Genomic DNA, 15,279 nt, shown 5'->3' with positions numbered 1-15,279 from the left:
AGGAGCGTGCTGCATGCGTCCGGGGTACCTACTAGCGCGATACGATAAGGTTACCCACGCACACCTCCAGGCAACGACCGCGACCGGTAACTGTGGAGTGTGGCAGGCAGTGTATTAATCTGTATATTTCACTCGAATCCGTTATCATCCCACATGCTTCTAGGTTGCAAGCTGCAAGCCCCCAGGTCCGATGGAGCAGTCTACAGACGTCATTGGTCAGACTTATCGATAGGTGCACGTGTAAACGCCAGCCCAAGGCGCTGCCGTCCGCTAACGTGGACTATAATAGTCCACGCGATGACAGCCAGGTACTCCAACGGAGGCGCAGACAAGCGGATGCGGATGGATATCACAATCATGAGCCCACGCCTGCGGTTCGTTGGTTCCTGGATCTGGCAAAAAGAAAGGTACCTTCCACGATGCCTACATTTCAAAACCAGGGCAAAAAGAAGGCAAAAACATACAACAGCGCGGATTCGCTTCTGGTCACCCACGAAGCTACTAACGCGCCGGTAACAAGCTTGAGTACCGCTGAGCAAACGGGAAGCGCTATTGACTTATTCCTATGGTCGTATGTAGAAGAAAAGGCTGTTGTGGTGGTATATATCGGCGGTGGACGCGGAGGAAGGAACAGCCACCTCGTCAAACGGCTCTCGTGGCAGCATGTGGTGACGTCTCGAAATGGCAACAAGCAGAGACATACATGCAAAGATTCAAACATCACATGCAAGGGCACAGTCATTCTTTATCCTTCTCATTGGCTGATGTACTCTTGTACAACCGAATACCTAAGTCATTAGACCTAACTACAATTTGATCCAAACGCCGACATCATTTCCATGACGTTCCAGAGTTGTATGATATCCGTAATGGGGCGACATGGGGAGCAGAAGCTTACTTGGACTTGGCAAGACCGACGGCAGAGTTACCAAGGTCGTATACGGAGTACCACTTCCTGAGGAAAGCGTCACCGAGAATAGCAAGAGGTCCTACTGGCTCGGGGAAGTCCATGCCCATGAAGGCAGAGATGCAGGATCCCTGGACCTCGAGGATGTAGTCGAACGCGCTGATGGTGAAGTTGTGGCCGGTAAGAGTGAAGGTGAGGTCGGGCAGACTGTCACGCTTGTCGCACTCAACAGAGTACTGGCCGTTGAAGCCCTTCTTGGCACCGATCTCCTTGTTCAGGAGCTCGGCGATGGTGGAGGGAAGAGCGATCAGAGATGTACCGGTGTCAAGAATGACACCAGTGTTGTCCATCTCAGCAGTCTCCTTGCCGAAGGTGATGGCATCGAGGTCGACCTCCCAGTAGGCCTTGCGCCTGAGGGGAAGCTTGACCATCTTGCCGGTATAGTGGCTCTCATCGATGCCACCGAAGGTAGCCTCGGACTCCTGGCCCTCGTTGGTGTCGCCGAGGTAGAAGGCGAAGACAGGCTCGTCCAGGAGACCCTGCTCAAGCATGTTGTAGAAGGGGGGGACTATGCCCTTGACACTGATAGTGTCGTAGCCAAGACCCATGATGCCGTCGAACCTGCCGAAGGCGAAAGCGAGACCAGGCTCGGAGGTGGCCTCGGCGAAGTCCTGGTGCTTGACCTTGAGGTCGCCGATCTGGAAGACATCCTGCGAGACGAAGCCGCTGAGCGAGCCGGATCCGTAGCGGATCTCGAACTCGGTGCCGTTCTTCTTGTAGGTCGACGACGCCGAAGAGTCGTACTTGGTGTGAAGGTAGCAGGCAATCGAGTTGCAGCTCTGCGATGGGACCCAAAGGTTGGAGCTTCCCGTGTCGAGAACGACCTTGAAGGTCTGGGGAGGAGTTCCGAGAGAGATCTCAGAGAAGTCTGGCGCCTGTTAGCTTTCGCCACACGATGCTGCGCAGCGCGCGGAGCTTTGGAGACGTACATTGCGCGTTCAGGAAGTTGCTGACGGGCACGGGGTGGGTGCCATCGGCGATGTAGGGCGCCTTGAGCGCAGCCTCCATGTGCGACTGGGCCCTGAGGCCGGTCATGTGCTGCTGGGAGTACTTCTGCTTGAGGCCAGCCATTTGGGTCTCGATGTTGGCAAATTCCTGCTCGCGGTTAGACTGCGATCTCGCGCGTCCGAATGCAACGATGGCTTACCAGCTGGTCAGACAGAGAGACCTTCTTGAGCGGCGTCTTGTAGACAGCCGCAGAGGCCGAAGTGGCTGCTGCGAGGAGCACCGCCGTCTTCATGATTGCGGACGTTTGATGGAGACGGATGGGTATGGAAGAAGAATGGATGGATGGGAGATGGGATGGCGGGTGGAGAGGGAGAGATGGGGGAGTGAGTGGTGTGTTGGGGACGGAGCTCAAGCTGGAGCTATCTATGGGGCTGGGGAAGGCGCGGCGGGCGAATGACGAATGTGACCAGTGCTGCCTGGCCGACAGTGCGACTAGCGTGACACGTTCCCTGTTCGAGGATTGTACCTGCGCCAGGCGCATCCACCATGCCCCAGACAACCAGAACCGAGGTCTGCATAGTGCTATGCCAGCCACTTTTAACCATGGAACTTGGTTGATTAGCTGTCGCACACTTGAGCGACACATCTCACGTGTCTCGTTGTATGCGCAAACCAGGATACGGTGGGCTGCGAGCGCGAAAGCTACCCCGTGATCACGCGCGTCAAGCTTCCATGACCTCAGCACTCGGGCTAGCAAGCCATCGCTCAGGTCCTCAGATGATCCAAAACACAAATGCTGTGCTGTCTTCCAACGCGGTGTATTCCGACCAACTAGATAACACTATCATACAGCGGTGTCTGGCTCGTCCGTGTACTGCGGCGCCTGAGCCAGGTTCGCCTCCTGCTCCCTCCGCGCCTTCTCCAGGTCCGCGGCCCACAACGCCGAGCTTGCTGGTGCTGTCATGAGGAAGAACATGCTAAGCGGCGGTACATACTGCAGCATGAGATAGACTGTGCCGTACCTGCAGTTTGTTAGTCGCGTCACGATGCCCATACGCATAAGACGTACCAAGTGTATTGCCACCTCCTCTTCTTGATGGCAAGATTCCTCTGTTTCTTGTCGTAGCCCAGAAGCTGAAAGTATCGCCAATGCTGGAACGGACCCGCGCGATAGCCCGTCAGCAAAAGAAATATCGGCACCCCGACGTATGGTATAAAGTTCACAGGCAGCAAGATGACGAACTCGGCGATCTGGCGGAAGGAGAACGGCGCGTAGACAGAAGAGCGTGTAGGCTTGCCTAGTCGGCGGACGGGGTCGTTCAGCGCATCTTCAGTGACGGGTCGGTGTTTGCGGACGAGGTCTTCGTAGCCTTTATAGATGAGGACGGCGTCGAACACATCGACTTGCGACTCGTCCTAGACAGTGTCAGTACCTGAGTATAACGTGCAGTGTGTGTAGACGTACAACCAAGAAGGACTCGAATAGCAATGCGACGATCGCAGCTCCCTCTCCCAAGACGAGAAACACGGCGTTGACCCATGCACTACCCGTCGTGTGGAATATCTTGAGGAAGAGGACTTGTGGCAGCAACGTCCATACAAAGAGGTTGATGAGCACAAAGAGGCTGAGAAGTACTGCCGGTAGTAGTCGCGCTTTGAGTAGAGGGTACAGGAACGGGTGCGCGAGGAAGAAGACGATGCCCTGCTGCCTATTAGCACATGCGCGACAACAGCTAAACAACTCCAAATACCTTGACAAGATACGTCGACGCTACAACATTATCCACAGTCGGTCGCACCACTACTCTCGGTATATTCCCCAACGCCGTATGCACTCCTTGCTGTGACATCGTGGTGGTTCTCGTGGTGATGCTGAAGTTTGCGTGAAACAGAGACGCGAAGGCAGCTGCGTAAGAAAGACCTCGGAAGTGACGTAGCTACTGAGACCCTGAGCGGTCCCACATTGCCCCCACGTTGCACCATCCGTTTCCCGTCGGAGGAGACGCGCATGGCATTCGTGGTGGCTTGCAGTAATGCACCGTAGTGTGTATGCGTGAACGATGTAGACGCCTGACACGCCTGACACGCCCTGCGAACGATCCATGGGTGTTGCGATGTATATAGGACTTGGATCCCCCAAAGTGGAAACCGAGCATCAGCCTTCCAACTGACCTCATTCCAGATGAGCAACTAACCATCACACTCTCTTACTTCTGAACCCCAAATCCATCAACACATATCCCCACCCATCCACCATGTTCCACAACCCCTCCGCCTCAACCTACAAACACACCAACCCCTCCACGAACCCCTCCGTCTCGCCCTTCCACCGCAGCCTCCCCGACTACGCCATCACCCCCCTAATCCCCTTACCAGACCTCGCCCAACAACTCGGTCTAGGCCACATCCTCCTAAAAGACGAATCCAGCCGTCTCGGCCTCCCCGCCTTCAAAATCCTCGGCGCATCATGGGCCATCCAAGTCGCCCTAACCAAAAAATGCTGCCTACCCATCACTTCCACACTGCATGAACTGGGTGCAGCAGCAAGAAAAGAAGGCGTGGAGTTGGTGACGTGTACAGAAGGGAATTGGGGCAGGGCTGTAGCGCGGATGGCCAAGTATCTAGGTGTGAAAGCCGTGATTTTCGTGCCTGATTTTATGGATGAGGCGACCCAGGAGAAAATTAGGGGTGAGGGGGCGACGGTGGTGGTTGTGGATGGGGATTACGATTTCTCGATTGAGAAAGCGAAGGAGGAGGCGGAGAAAGCTGGAGGGGGGATGTTGGTTATGGATGTGAGTTGGGAGGGGTATGATGAGATTCCTGAGGTAATGTTCATTCCTATGCCGCAGTCCATATCTCCGCCTATCTATATAACTGTGGGACTAACGTGTAATAGTATGTAGTACAAGGCTACATAACCATGCTCACAGAAACCGACGCTCAACTCAAAGACATGGATATGAAACCCGTAACCCACGCCATCGCCGCCGTAGGCGTAGGCTCCTGGGCACAAGCCGTAACCAGCCACTACAAGTCCTCGTCCCTCGCCCAAACCGCCACTGTCATAACCGTCGAACCCGACACCGCAGCCAGCCTCAAGACAAGTCTGGAGGCGGGCGCAATCACACCAATCTCCACCGGCCATACAATCTGCAACGGCATGAACTGCGGGACCACATCTACAACCGCGTGGGAGGTGTTGAGGAAAGGCGTGGATGTAAGTGTTACGGTAAGAGATATTGATGTACACAATGACTTGGTGGAATTGCATAAGAGGGGAGTGAAGAACGGGCCGTGTGGAGCTGCGACGATGACGGCGTTGAAGAGGGTGTGTGAGGATAGGAGGATGAGAGAGACGTTGGGGTTGGACGAGACATCTGTGGTTGTTCTGTTTAGTACGGAAGGGGCCAGAGACTACATCATCCCATCTGGTGCTTAAACTCAAATCCCCATCCCGAGGTCTCATAAAGATAATATCATATATCCTATCACATGTCACTCCCTCAACCGAGCGTCTTAGTCTTCTCCTTCTTCTCCTTCTGCCTCTCCATAACATTCAACACATCATCCGCATTATTCTTATCCCCCTTCCTCTTCTTGCCCCCCCTCTTCCTCACCTTCTTCGGTCCTTTACCCCCTTCCTCGCCTTCCTCATCGTCGCCTTCAGCACCCAGTCCCTTCCACTGACTGAACTTGACTTTCTCGCCTTCCCGCTCCATCTCCTCCGCGTCATCGAATCGCGACGCTCCAAAACCCATGTCCATGTCTTCCATGTCGCGATCTGAAGCCGCCAACTCGGCAGCGCGTTTCTTGAGTCGCGCTTCTTTCGATGCGGGGTCGTTGGGGTCGGTGGAACCGAGGTTTTGGAGGAGTGTGGAGTTTTCGTCCAGATTGCGGACTTTGGCCAGCGCGGCGCGGACGGTGGCGTCGGCGGCGGAGAGGTCGGAGGGTTCGGCTGTGGAGGTTGAGCGGGCTGTGGTTGCGAAGTAGTCTCGTTTGGCGGGCGCGGCGGGCGCTGGGACGGCTTGCTCTGCTTCTGAAGATACTTCGCCTTCTGATTGTGATTCTGCAGCATCGAGCTTGGGTACAGAAGGCTCCATCTTTGCTGTCTCTGGCTTCGCTGTCTCTTCGTCCGATTCGTCGTCTGAGTCGTCGAAGTTCGCGAGCGGGTTGTAGTTCGACCCAACTCCTGCGAATATATCCTCGTCCTCTGACTCTTCCTTCTTCGGCTCAGGGAGGTTATGCATGTTGATCGGCTTATTCACATCGTCCAGATCATGACGTACTTCGGGCGCTGGCTCCTCGACCTTCTGCTTCTTGACCTTTCTCTTCTCCTTGCCGTCCGGACCCGTGATGATCAGCACCTCACGACCCTTCTCGTCTGTCTCGATGCGTGTGTCTCCCTGGGCGTTGATCTTGCGGAAGCCTGGCCCCAGGGTGGGAAATCTCTTCTCGTGCTCGGCCGCCGCGGCTGCTGCTGCCTCTTCCCGTTGCCTTTTGAGATCCTTCAGGATGTCGTTGCGACTCCTCTTGACGCCAGCGACAGGACGCGGTCGAGTCATCTTCTCGCCCTTCTTCTCAGTCTTCTCGCGTGTAATGGGGCCGACATCCACCTCTGCCAGCTCGTCGAACGCGTCTTCGACCTCTGGTACCTCTTCAGCCTCCTCCTCCTCTTTTTCTTCTTCTTCTTCTTCTTCTTTCTTGTCTAGGCCACCCAGAACATCCTCGCCCCGCCTCACTCTCTCGAGCAGCTTCCTATCCAGGCCCTTCACTAAATGTGTGGTCCCGACATCACCGCCCGTGATCTCTTGCACCAGCTTCTCAAACGTCTCGCGGTCGATCTCGCCCTTCTTCATAGACTCCTCGAGGTTCTTGACGCGTTTGGCGATCTCATTATCTTCTTCGTCGGTGTAAGCCTTCGTGCGGTCGGTGTAGCCTGCGGCGAGCCTCGTTCCTTTGGGCACTACGTTCCTGGCCTTCTTCTGCGGGTTGTTCTTCGCGTTGCGCTCGGCGATTTGGCGCGCAAAATCCGATTGTATTGAGCCCTTGCCTACCTGGCGACTGCGTATCTGTTAGCATCAGTCCTGCGCGTGAAACTATGAGAAAGACTTACGGTGTCATTGGTATGCTCGAGTGCTTGCGCGCGCCCAACACCGCCCTCGGCGTTGCAGCTGCAAGTGACTTGCCCTTGCCGTCATCCTGGGGTTTGGGTGTTTCGACTAGCAACCGCCTGAATTGCGAGTTGTTCATGGTGCGCGAGTTGAGAGGTTGGTGGAGAGTCGCGATTCGCAAAAGATGTGCCAAGCCTCTGCAGGCGTCTTCGGGTCGCGCCTGCACCACGCGAGGCTACGCTAGAGAAGCGTGGCTGGTCTAACGCGGGGAACCTTGAGCGCTCAACACAACTCCAGCCTCGTCTACTACCGGATTTTATTGCGTCAGCACGATCACGATGGCAATTGTATGGACTTTCTGAGGCACGGACAATGCCTTAGTTTGCACAGTCTTCGGTACCCTGCCTCTTCGGCTCTAGCTGGCTGTCTGTAAGGTTGCAGCGCGATCTTACTTATGCAGGATCACAAGACTACTGTAGGGAAATGCTACCTGTTTCCCTGTACGAGAGTTACGCTATGCCGCCACAGTAGAACGATCGTGCATAGCCCGAAAGGTTCTGTATCTTCCCCATTTCACTTGCTAGGCACCCTGCGATCCCCACCACCCCGCTTCCTCTCCGCATAAGTACTTGAACAGCCGGGTAAATTGTTGAACTGCCTCCCACGCCTCCCCTTCCCCGGTATACTGTGACATTGTAACGGCAGTATGTTCAAGCTTCTGATTGCAGCGGCTCTTACTGCGGTGGGCACGTCCCAGTACGCCATGCCCAACGCGACCAATTCGACTACATTCATGAACCCGATTGTGGGCGCTGGAGCAGACCCGTAAGTCAATCCTCCAAATTATGCTACCATCCGTCTGAACATCATCTAGGTGGATGTTCCGCCACGGGGACTACTACTACATGACCTACACCAACAACGTGAACATCACCCTCTGGCGCAGCAAGTCCCTGACCTCCTGGGACGCCGCAGAGTCCAAGACCATCTTCGTTCCCGAGCCCGACCAGGCTTACTCCACCGACCTCTGGGCGCCCGAGATCCACCAAATCGACGGAAGCTGGTGGGTAATCTTCACCGCAGACCCCAACTTCGACTCCCCACCACCCGAGGTGGAGATGTGGTGCGAGTACAACTGCCCCGCCGTCAACCACCGCATGTTCACCGTCGTCGGCGAAGGCGAAGACCCCTGGACCGCAGAGTACCGCTACCACAGCGAACTCGAGACGTACGATCAGTTCGCCATCGACGGAACTTACTTCCAGCACGCCGACCAACTGTACCACATCTACTCATGCTGGTACCACAAGTACGACGGCTGGCCAGCAAACCTCTGCATCACCAAGATGTCCGACCCCTCCACCACCGTCTCCCCCTTCTCCGAACGCCAAATCATTTCCGTCCCGGAATACGCCTGGGAAAAGACCCCCTTCGGCCGCTCCATCAACGACCGCCTCTCCTCCAACGAAGGCCCCCAACAACTCACCAACCCCACCACCGGCCAAAACTTCCTCATCTACAGCGCCGCCCGCTCAGACAACCGCAACTACTGTCTCGGTCAGCTCGAGCTCGTTGGCGACGACCCCATGAACCCTAGCGACTGGCGCAAGCATCCTTACCCCGTCTTCTACCAGAACCCTAGTGAGAAGGCGTACGGTGTTGGTCATGCGTCTTTCACGACGTCGCCTGATGGATCCGAGGATTGGATCGTTTACCATGGTATGCAGGATCCGACGAATGGGTGGAGTGCGAGGTCGATTCGTGCGCAGAAGTTTGGCTGGAATGAGGATGGGAGTCCGGACTTTCCTAAGCCGGGGTATGGGCCTTATCAGGTTCCTAGTGGGCAGTAGGGAGGTTACTGATGTGGTGTCTGGGTTTGCGGGATGAGGGGGGGCTGTAAAGCTTCCCTTGCTCTGCGGCTGGTTTGCTTGTATCTTCTGGACGGCGGCGACCGGCTGTGTTGGAAGGGTTGTGAAGAGAGCCGCTTCTGCCCTGTCTCTTGCATACAGACCTTGGGTAATATATGGGTATCTGGACCTATCTGGAACTCTCCGGATAAATATAATGACAGCTTAATGATAACGATCATGATGAACTTGACCGACCATCGTTGAGACTCTGTCTCTTGTGTGATACTCTGCGTCGTAGAGATGATGATGATAATAAACATTAAGTCCGTAACTATTCCAGTGTGTCTTTTGTCCCCTATGTGACTTGATGTCAACTGTAGACGTGCGTGCCTTGCGTACACGTTAGGCGCGGCTTCCACCGACCATATCTGCTACCCGGAAGTATTGCGCGACCCACCACATTGCTCGGAAAGATGCGAAAATTATGCATTTGATATCCTCGAGTCTTTTGAAACATTATCTCATATTCCGATACAGTTTCATAACATCCGAATTTATGTTGTTGTTCTGATCTTTGAGATAATGCAGAAGGTCTTGTTGTGTGTTTTTGGTATTTAGGACTCAACACGTAACATGTTCAAAAAATCACAACACAACCACATCTTGTCGAAATCACCTCAAATCTGGCAGATATACTATAATGCCACATGAAAACATAGCGTGCGATTTTGAGATTATTTGAGCATCATTGTGGAAATCTACGCGTTGGAGGGCTGCGGAAGCGTCTTTCCGGATCAGTCAAACTACGCGTATATTCACGACCACACGACGCGCTTTAGATGCACAGCGCGATACGAACACAAGTACACAGTCTCGCGGTTATCAAGAATACGAAATGCTACATATCATTCACGTATCCAACTCCGTGTTGCATGGCCGTTGCACGTATGGAAGACGTGACGTCATACGTCCAACAGCCAAATTTCACAGCCCTCTTCACGGGTGGCGATAAGCGCAAGCTATGAGTCATGCTACAACCGGTCAGACGGCACAGTCAATGAGTCACGACGGAACGTCCTTTCCATTGTAAACGCGAACGAGATGAAAGTCGGTCTGGCAAACTGTACATGGCACTAGCTCACATGCACACTAGCAGACAAAAGGCGGAACAGCACACCGTAGAAGTGGAGCATAGCAGCAATGACCACCGCGTTCACACAAAGTTCGCAGACGCGTCGCACATCACAGCAGAAGACAAGTAGATGAAGTTATTATGGTATCATTCCATGCAAATCAGAACCCGACTGATATAACCGTGAACTCCGAGCCTTCTTATACTATACAAGGCCATGACCATCCCACCAAGCACCGAAGAGGCGACCGTAGACTGCTGAAGAAGCCAGCCGGACAAAAGTCGTAACATTGAAAACCGTAAGAGCGAGAAGAAGACGACGCGCTTAACCACCGAAACCGTACAGAGTGCGGCCTTGACGCTTGAGAGCGTAGACAACGTCGAGGGAGGTGACGGTCTTGCGCTTGGCGTGCTCGGTGTATGTGACGGCGTCACGGATGACACCCTCGAGGAAGGTCTTGAGAACACCGCGGGTCTCCTCGTAGATCACTGGGGTGGGTTAGCGAGGTTGTGAGGGAGGTAGTGGAGGAGACATACTGGCTGAGATACGCTTGACACCGCCACGACGTGCGAGACGACGGATAGCGGGCTTGGTGATACCCTGGATGTTGTCGCGGAGAATCTTGCGGTGGCGCTTAGCACCACCCTTTCCGAGACCCTTGCCACCTTTGCCGCCTGGGAGACGCGTCAGTAAAGTGTTGATGGTGAAGGACGACGCGTTGAGCGCGCCGAAGTGTGGAGGAGGTAGGAATACTCACGACCAGTCATGATGATAGATGTGGGGGGTTGTTGTGTTGGGGAGAGGGTGTTGTTGGTTGTAGAGTGAGAGAGTGGTAGTAGTGGATTGGATGCTTTGGTGATGATGGGAATTAGTTGGGGCGGCGGGCGTCGTGTTTATGAGGCAGCGGGGCGCGTCGTCTTGCGCGCCGGATCACACGCCAGCCACGCCAGATCAAAGCCGCGCACGGGCGCGCTTTCCAGATCAACGCCCGTGCCCCTTCCCAATCGGGGCGCGCAGCAAGCGAGCCAATGGGCAATGCGCGCCGCAGTGTGGACTTGGTGGTTTTGAAGTTGCAGCGCGCGCAGGTTAGCATGCTTAGCATGGCTTTGGTGTTCCTGGTGCGCGCTGTGAGGGAGCGCAACAAAGATTGATTTTCCAGGCAGCCGCCCGCCCCCCATTTACCATATAAGCTGCGCCCGCCCACCCTCCTCCATCTCTCATCCACTCAACTCCACTCACCATCACAACAACCATCTACCACATCCACATCTCCATCTCCATCCCACTACAACAACATGGCCCGCACTAAGCAGACCGCCCGCAAGTAAGCTTCAGCCTCATCGACTCTTCAATAACTATCATACTAACAATATCTCAGGTCCACTGGTGGCAAAGCCCCCCGCAAGCAGTTAGTCTAGCCTCAGCTCTACTTCGCACCTCATCGCAGCATACTAACTTCACTTCAAGGCTCGCATCCAAGGCAGCTCGCAAGTCCGCACCGGTTAGTACCATCCTCACTTACCTTTGCCTTTGCGATACATCATACTAACATCGTTAGTCAACCGGTGGTGTCAAGAAGCCTCACCGCTACAAGCCCGGAACCGTCGCTCTCCGTGAGATCCGTCGCTACCAGAAGTCGACTGAGCTCCTCATCCGCAAGCTGCCCTTCCAGCGTCTTGTCCGTGAGATCGCTCAGGACTTCAAGTCGGATCTCCGCTTCCAGTCCTCTGCCATCGGCGCCCTCCAGGAGTCCGTCGAGGCCTACCTCGTCTCGCTCTTCGAGGACACCAACCTCTGCGCCATCCACGCCAAGCGTGTCACCATCCAGAGCAAGGACATCCAGCTCGCCCGCCGCCTCCGTGGTGAGCGCGGTTAAGCTTCTCACCTTCGATATATCGACACGACTATGACAACTTCTTCGGGTCGGTGATGGATTGGGTCTTTGGGTCGGATATTTAGGCGTTTGGGTTCATGGTTCACGGTCTTCAACTCGGTTTATGAGTGCACACGAGCGGTGCTGAGCATGTAGTATATCCAGGTTAATCAGTGATGGTCACTGGCGATATTCCACGAAATCAACAGATTTCCACTTCATTCTATCTTCATCCATGATTGTGATGTTTGCCTTTACTTTCAGGGTGTCGCCAACTCTTCTCCGCTCCGCTCTTTGGTGTTCATGCTACTGCGCTATCTCTACTGGCCGCGAATAGTCGCGATGCGGCACTCACCCCGCAACATGACGCCCATCGCAGCTACTAACTCGCCCATCATGACCAGCACCTCGGCGAACGGTACACTAACAATTGAGACTACTACGATGTCTTCCCGTGAATGCTGCGCAATCGCGCATCTTCAACCAACACATACCTCTTCACAATGACCTGGCAAACCGAATTCTGGTCATGGATGTCGCCACCCACAGTGCAGACCGCTGAAGTCCCAGCCGTCGGCCAAAAGGCGCCCTCCACGCCCAATCTCACCATGCCAGCACAAGATGGCAAGTCGACAATCATCACCTTTCTCCGGCACTGCGGATGTCCTTGTATGTACTTCAACTTACCACCATGACGATGCAACCTCACCAACACCACCACAGTCGCAGAAAAAACCTTCCTAAACATGCGCGCCCTCGCGCCCGCTCACCCAGACATCCATTTCATAGCCATTTCACACAGCGACCAAGCGGCTACGGACCGCTGGCTTGCATCGTTGCCTGAACCGGAGAAGAACACGCAACCTAACCTTACCATCGTTGTTGATGCAGAACGCGAAGCATATGCCGCGTGGGGCTTAGGCACGTCCAGTCTGTGGCATGTGCTGGGTAGTATACCTGGTACGAGCAAGTTGAGTAAAGAGGGCATTAGTGTGAGGCCGACTGAGAGTGGGAGTCGGTGGCAGACGGCGGGTAATTTCGGGGTCGATGCGCAGGGGGTTGTGAGGTGGGCGAGGGTTGATGGGAGGGCGGATGATATGCCGGATTTTAAGGAGGGGGTGGATAAGGTGATGGGGGGCAAGTTCGAGACGGGGGGTTTCGCGGAGGCTATGCAGGGTTGATGGGGGTTGTGGTTGTTACGATGCGATTGTGTAGTTTGTATGTGATACTTGTAGTTGGTATCATGGTTGTGCGGTTGTTGCGTTTTGCAATGTGAAGAAGTTGGGAAGCAGATTGTGTGCCGCGTGTGAGGTGCGAGATAACCGTGAAGCACAACGCGTTCTTGCATCCTTCTCGCGACCATGTGAAGAGTGCAAGCTCTATGGTCATGATAAGACACCCGTCTCCTTCTCGTAACACACATTTCTAAACTTCCTGGCTATGGTGATCAAAGACAACCCCTCGATTGGCCCGCCCACCGATGACCTCACGATAACACGCGAAAACGCGCCAACACTCGAAGCGCGTCAAGGTGTCGCCACGCACACAACAGACCCGCCGCGGCCGCATCATGGCATCATGGCTGCACCGTCCACACGGCTGACGACTCGCGCGAGCGAGTATGGCTCAGATATCGACATCCAGTCCATCGCGACGCTGAGCGACTACGGCTCGGACATTGACATTGACGACGACACCATACTCGCCGACGCCTTTGACACGATAACAGACGCTGCGCAAACCCAGAAGAGCGCCGTTCTCCCCAGCATAGAATTCGAAGAGGGCGAACTCGAAGACGAAGAGCAGGATGTGGACGGCTTCGTGCAGATTCATAGACCCACGGTCCTGCGCGTTGCAAAGGGCAAGGCCAGTGTCGACGCGGATGCACAGAGGGATATACAGAGCTCGCCCATGCGAGAGCGCAAGGCGCTGGAAGTCGAGTACGACGAACGATCGCGACGGGCGTGGAGTGGTGCGTTGATCCAGACTCGCAGCAGTGGCATTGGCATGACTGACGACTAACAGCGCTTAGTTCCTCACGAACAACCAGCCTCTCCCCCGAAACCCTCGCAATTCCGCTCTGATCGCAGCATATCACAATCTACGCGCGCCGCTTCTACCACACAGGCCGTACAGGCTGCCGAAACCGATAACCGGCCGCCCATCGAGCGTTTCCGAACGAAGCCCAAGAAGTGTCTGTCGGTGACTGATCTCGTCTCACCAGCATGGTGCGAGCTGCAGTACTTTTACACTTTGAGCAAGTTTGGCCGCAAACCTCGAACACAAGCGATGAAGACCGGTAGCAAGATACACCAAACGCTGGAAGACCAGGTGCACACAACAGTGCCAGTGCAGGTTGAGAGTAAAGAAGACCGATTCGGCCTACGCATGTGGAACGCTATATCAGGCCTGCGGTGTCTCCGCGAGACTGGCCTTACGCGTGAACTAGAAGTCTGGGGCGTGCTCGAAGGCCAAGTCATCAACGGCGTCATCGACGAAATCTCATACGAATGTCCCGACCCAGAATTCGAAGAGGAGCTCGAGCGAACCCGTGCCGAGAAAAATGGCGGCATAGTCCCCTTACCACCAGGCCAACTCAGCATCACAGACGCCTTTGCAAAAGCCAGCAAACCGCCCTCCTCCAGCCCACTAGTCTCCACACCGCCCTCCGACCGCCAAATCTACATCGCAGACGTAAAAACACGATCCGCGAAATCCCTCCCAACAGGCGCGTCTCTCCGCCCTACCTGGATGCAACTAATGCTCTACCGCAAACTCCTCGAATCCCTCTCCCTCAACACCGTCGACGCCGAAACCGTCTTCGCGCGCTACTCCCTCGACCCCCTCACCCCCTTCACCCCGCTCTTCCTCTCCGAAATCAGCAACATCGGCCCCGAAAACGGCGCCTCCTCCTACCCCAACCTGCTCGCCCTCTGGTCCCTGCTCGTCACCGAAATGCAAGCCACATTCCCTCCTTCGAGCCTCTCGCCCATCCTGCGCGCGGAGTTTAGGTATGCGAAGACGGGGGATGTGTTGGGCAGCCGGCTTACGGTGTATGAAGCGAGTGTTGTTGATGGCTATGTGGAGAGCGAGATGGATTGGTGGAAGGGGAGGAGGGAGGCCAAGGGCGTGGAGATTGAAGAGGCGTTTAAGTGTCGGATTTGTGATTTTAGTGAGGGGTGTAGTTGGCGGAAGACGAAGGTTGAGGAGGCGGTGGAGAAGAGTCGGTTGAGGAGGGAGGCGGAGGCGAAGGAGAGGGGGAGGAGTGCTGTGTAGGGTGGGTGGAGGGGCGGTGTTGTTGCTGCCGGTGTGAGACATGGTCATTGTTCGTCTTCGTGCTGATGTACCACCTCAGTTTTGGAAGAAACTGAGAAGGTGCTTCGTAGACTACATTATC

The 15,279-nt window shown here is 55.1% G+C and overlaps 9 protein-coding genes across 9 annotated transcripts; 5 read left to right on the top strand and 4 right to left on the bottom strand.

Annotated features, from left to right (window-relative positions):
• Positions 1 to 894: 894 nt before the first annotated feature.
• Positions 895 to 2,207, bottom strand: PEP2 (Vacuolar protease A; the record flags this gene model as incomplete). The annotated part of the gene is made up of 3 exons (XM_049403996.1): positions 895 to 1,835; positions 1,897 to 2,062; positions 2,115 to 2,207. The coding sequence occupies 3 exons, from the start codon at positions 2,205 to 2,207 to the stop codon at positions 895 to 897; spliced, it is 1,200 nt and encodes a 399-aa protein (XP_049250221.1).
• Positions 2,208 to 2,759: 552 nt separating this feature from the next.
• J4E88_010403 (uncharacterized protein) lies at positions 2,760 to 3,765 on the bottom strand (the record flags this gene model as incomplete). Its single annotated transcript, XM_049403995.1, has 4 exons — positions 2,760 to 2,937; positions 2,985 to 3,331; positions 3,381 to 3,617; positions 3,667 to 3,765. The coding sequence occupies 4 exons, from the start codon at positions 3,763 to 3,765 to the stop codon at positions 2,760 to 2,762; spliced, it is 861 nt and encodes a 286-aa protein (XP_049250220.1).
• Positions 3,766 to 4,170: 405 nt separating this feature from the next.
• J4E88_010402 (uncharacterized protein) lies at positions 4,171 to 5,251 on the top strand (the record flags this gene model as incomplete). The annotated part of the gene is made up of 3 exons (XM_049403994.1): positions 4,171 to 4,740; positions 4,812 to 5,132; positions 5,192 to 5,251. The coding sequence occupies 3 exons, from the start codon at positions 4,171 to 4,173 to the stop codon at positions 5,249 to 5,251; spliced, it is 951 nt and encodes a 316-aa protein (XP_049250219.1).
• Positions 5,252 to 5,418: 167 nt separating this feature from the next.
• Positions 5,419 to 7,165, bottom strand: J4E88_010401 (uncharacterized protein; the record flags this gene model as incomplete). Its single annotated transcript, XM_049403993.1, has 2 exons — positions 5,419 to 6,976; positions 7,029 to 7,165. The coding sequence occupies 2 exons, from the start codon at positions 7,163 to 7,165 to the stop codon at positions 5,419 to 5,421; spliced, it is 1,695 nt and encodes a 564-aa protein (XP_049250218.1).
• Positions 7,166 to 7,732: 567 nt separating this feature from the next.
• Positions 7,733 to 8,876, top strand: J4E88_010400 (uncharacterized protein; the record flags this gene model as incomplete). Its single annotated transcript, XM_049403992.1, has 2 exons — positions 7,733 to 7,851; positions 7,901 to 8,876. 2 exons carry the CDS (start codon positions 7,733 to 7,735, stop codon positions 8,874 to 8,876), a joined length of 1,095 nt encoding a protein of 364 aa, XP_049250217.1.
• Positions 8,877 to 10,333: 1,457 nt separating this feature from the next.
• Positions 10,334 to 10,776, bottom strand: J4E88_010399 (uncharacterized protein; the record flags this gene model as incomplete). Its single annotated transcript, XM_049403991.1, has 3 exons — positions 10,334 to 10,497; positions 10,546 to 10,683; positions 10,767 to 10,776. The coding sequence occupies 3 exons, from the start codon at positions 10,774 to 10,776 to the stop codon at positions 10,334 to 10,336; spliced, it is 312 nt and encodes a 103-aa protein (XP_049250216.1).
• A 528-nt stretch (positions 10,777 to 11,304) lies between these two features.
• HHT1 (histone H3.1) lies at positions 11,305 to 11,885 on the top strand (the record flags this gene model as incomplete). Its single annotated transcript, XM_049403990.1, has 4 exons — positions 11,305 to 11,333; positions 11,388 to 11,417; positions 11,477 to 11,510; positions 11,568 to 11,885. The coding sequence occupies 4 exons, from the start codon at positions 11,305 to 11,307 to the stop codon at positions 11,883 to 11,885; spliced, it is 411 nt and encodes a 136-aa protein (XP_049250215.1).
• A 500-nt stretch (positions 11,886 to 12,385) lies between these two features.
• Positions 12,386 to 13,063, top strand: J4E88_010397 (uncharacterized protein; the record flags this gene model as incomplete). Its single annotated transcript, XM_049403989.1, has 2 exons — positions 12,386 to 12,551; positions 12,606 to 13,063. The coding sequence occupies 2 exons, from the start codon at positions 12,386 to 12,388 to the stop codon at positions 13,061 to 13,063; spliced, it is 624 nt and encodes a 207-aa protein (XP_049250214.1).
• A 259-nt stretch (positions 13,064 to 13,322) lies between these two features.
• Positions 13,323 to 15,158, top strand: J4E88_010396 (uncharacterized protein; the record flags this gene model as incomplete). Its single annotated transcript, XM_049403988.1, has 2 exons — positions 13,323 to 13,854; positions 13,915 to 15,158. The coding sequence occupies 2 exons, from the start codon at positions 13,323 to 13,325 to the stop codon at positions 15,156 to 15,158; spliced, it is 1,776 nt and encodes a 591-aa protein (XP_049250213.1).
• Between the last annotated feature and the right edge of the window lie 121 nt (positions 15,159 to 15,279).

Source organism: Alternaria novae-zelandiae (assembly GCF_023758075.1).
Source record: "Alternaria novae-zelandiae strain BMP 2774 chromosome Unknown scaffold_33, whole genome shotgun sequence".
In the NCBI taxonomy this organism is placed as follows: domain Eukaryota; kingdom Fungi; phylum Ascomycota; class Dothideomycetes; order Pleosporales; family Pleosporaceae; genus Alternaria; species Alternaria novae-zelandiae.
This window is presented reverse-complemented; position numbering and strand designations above follow the sequence as displayed.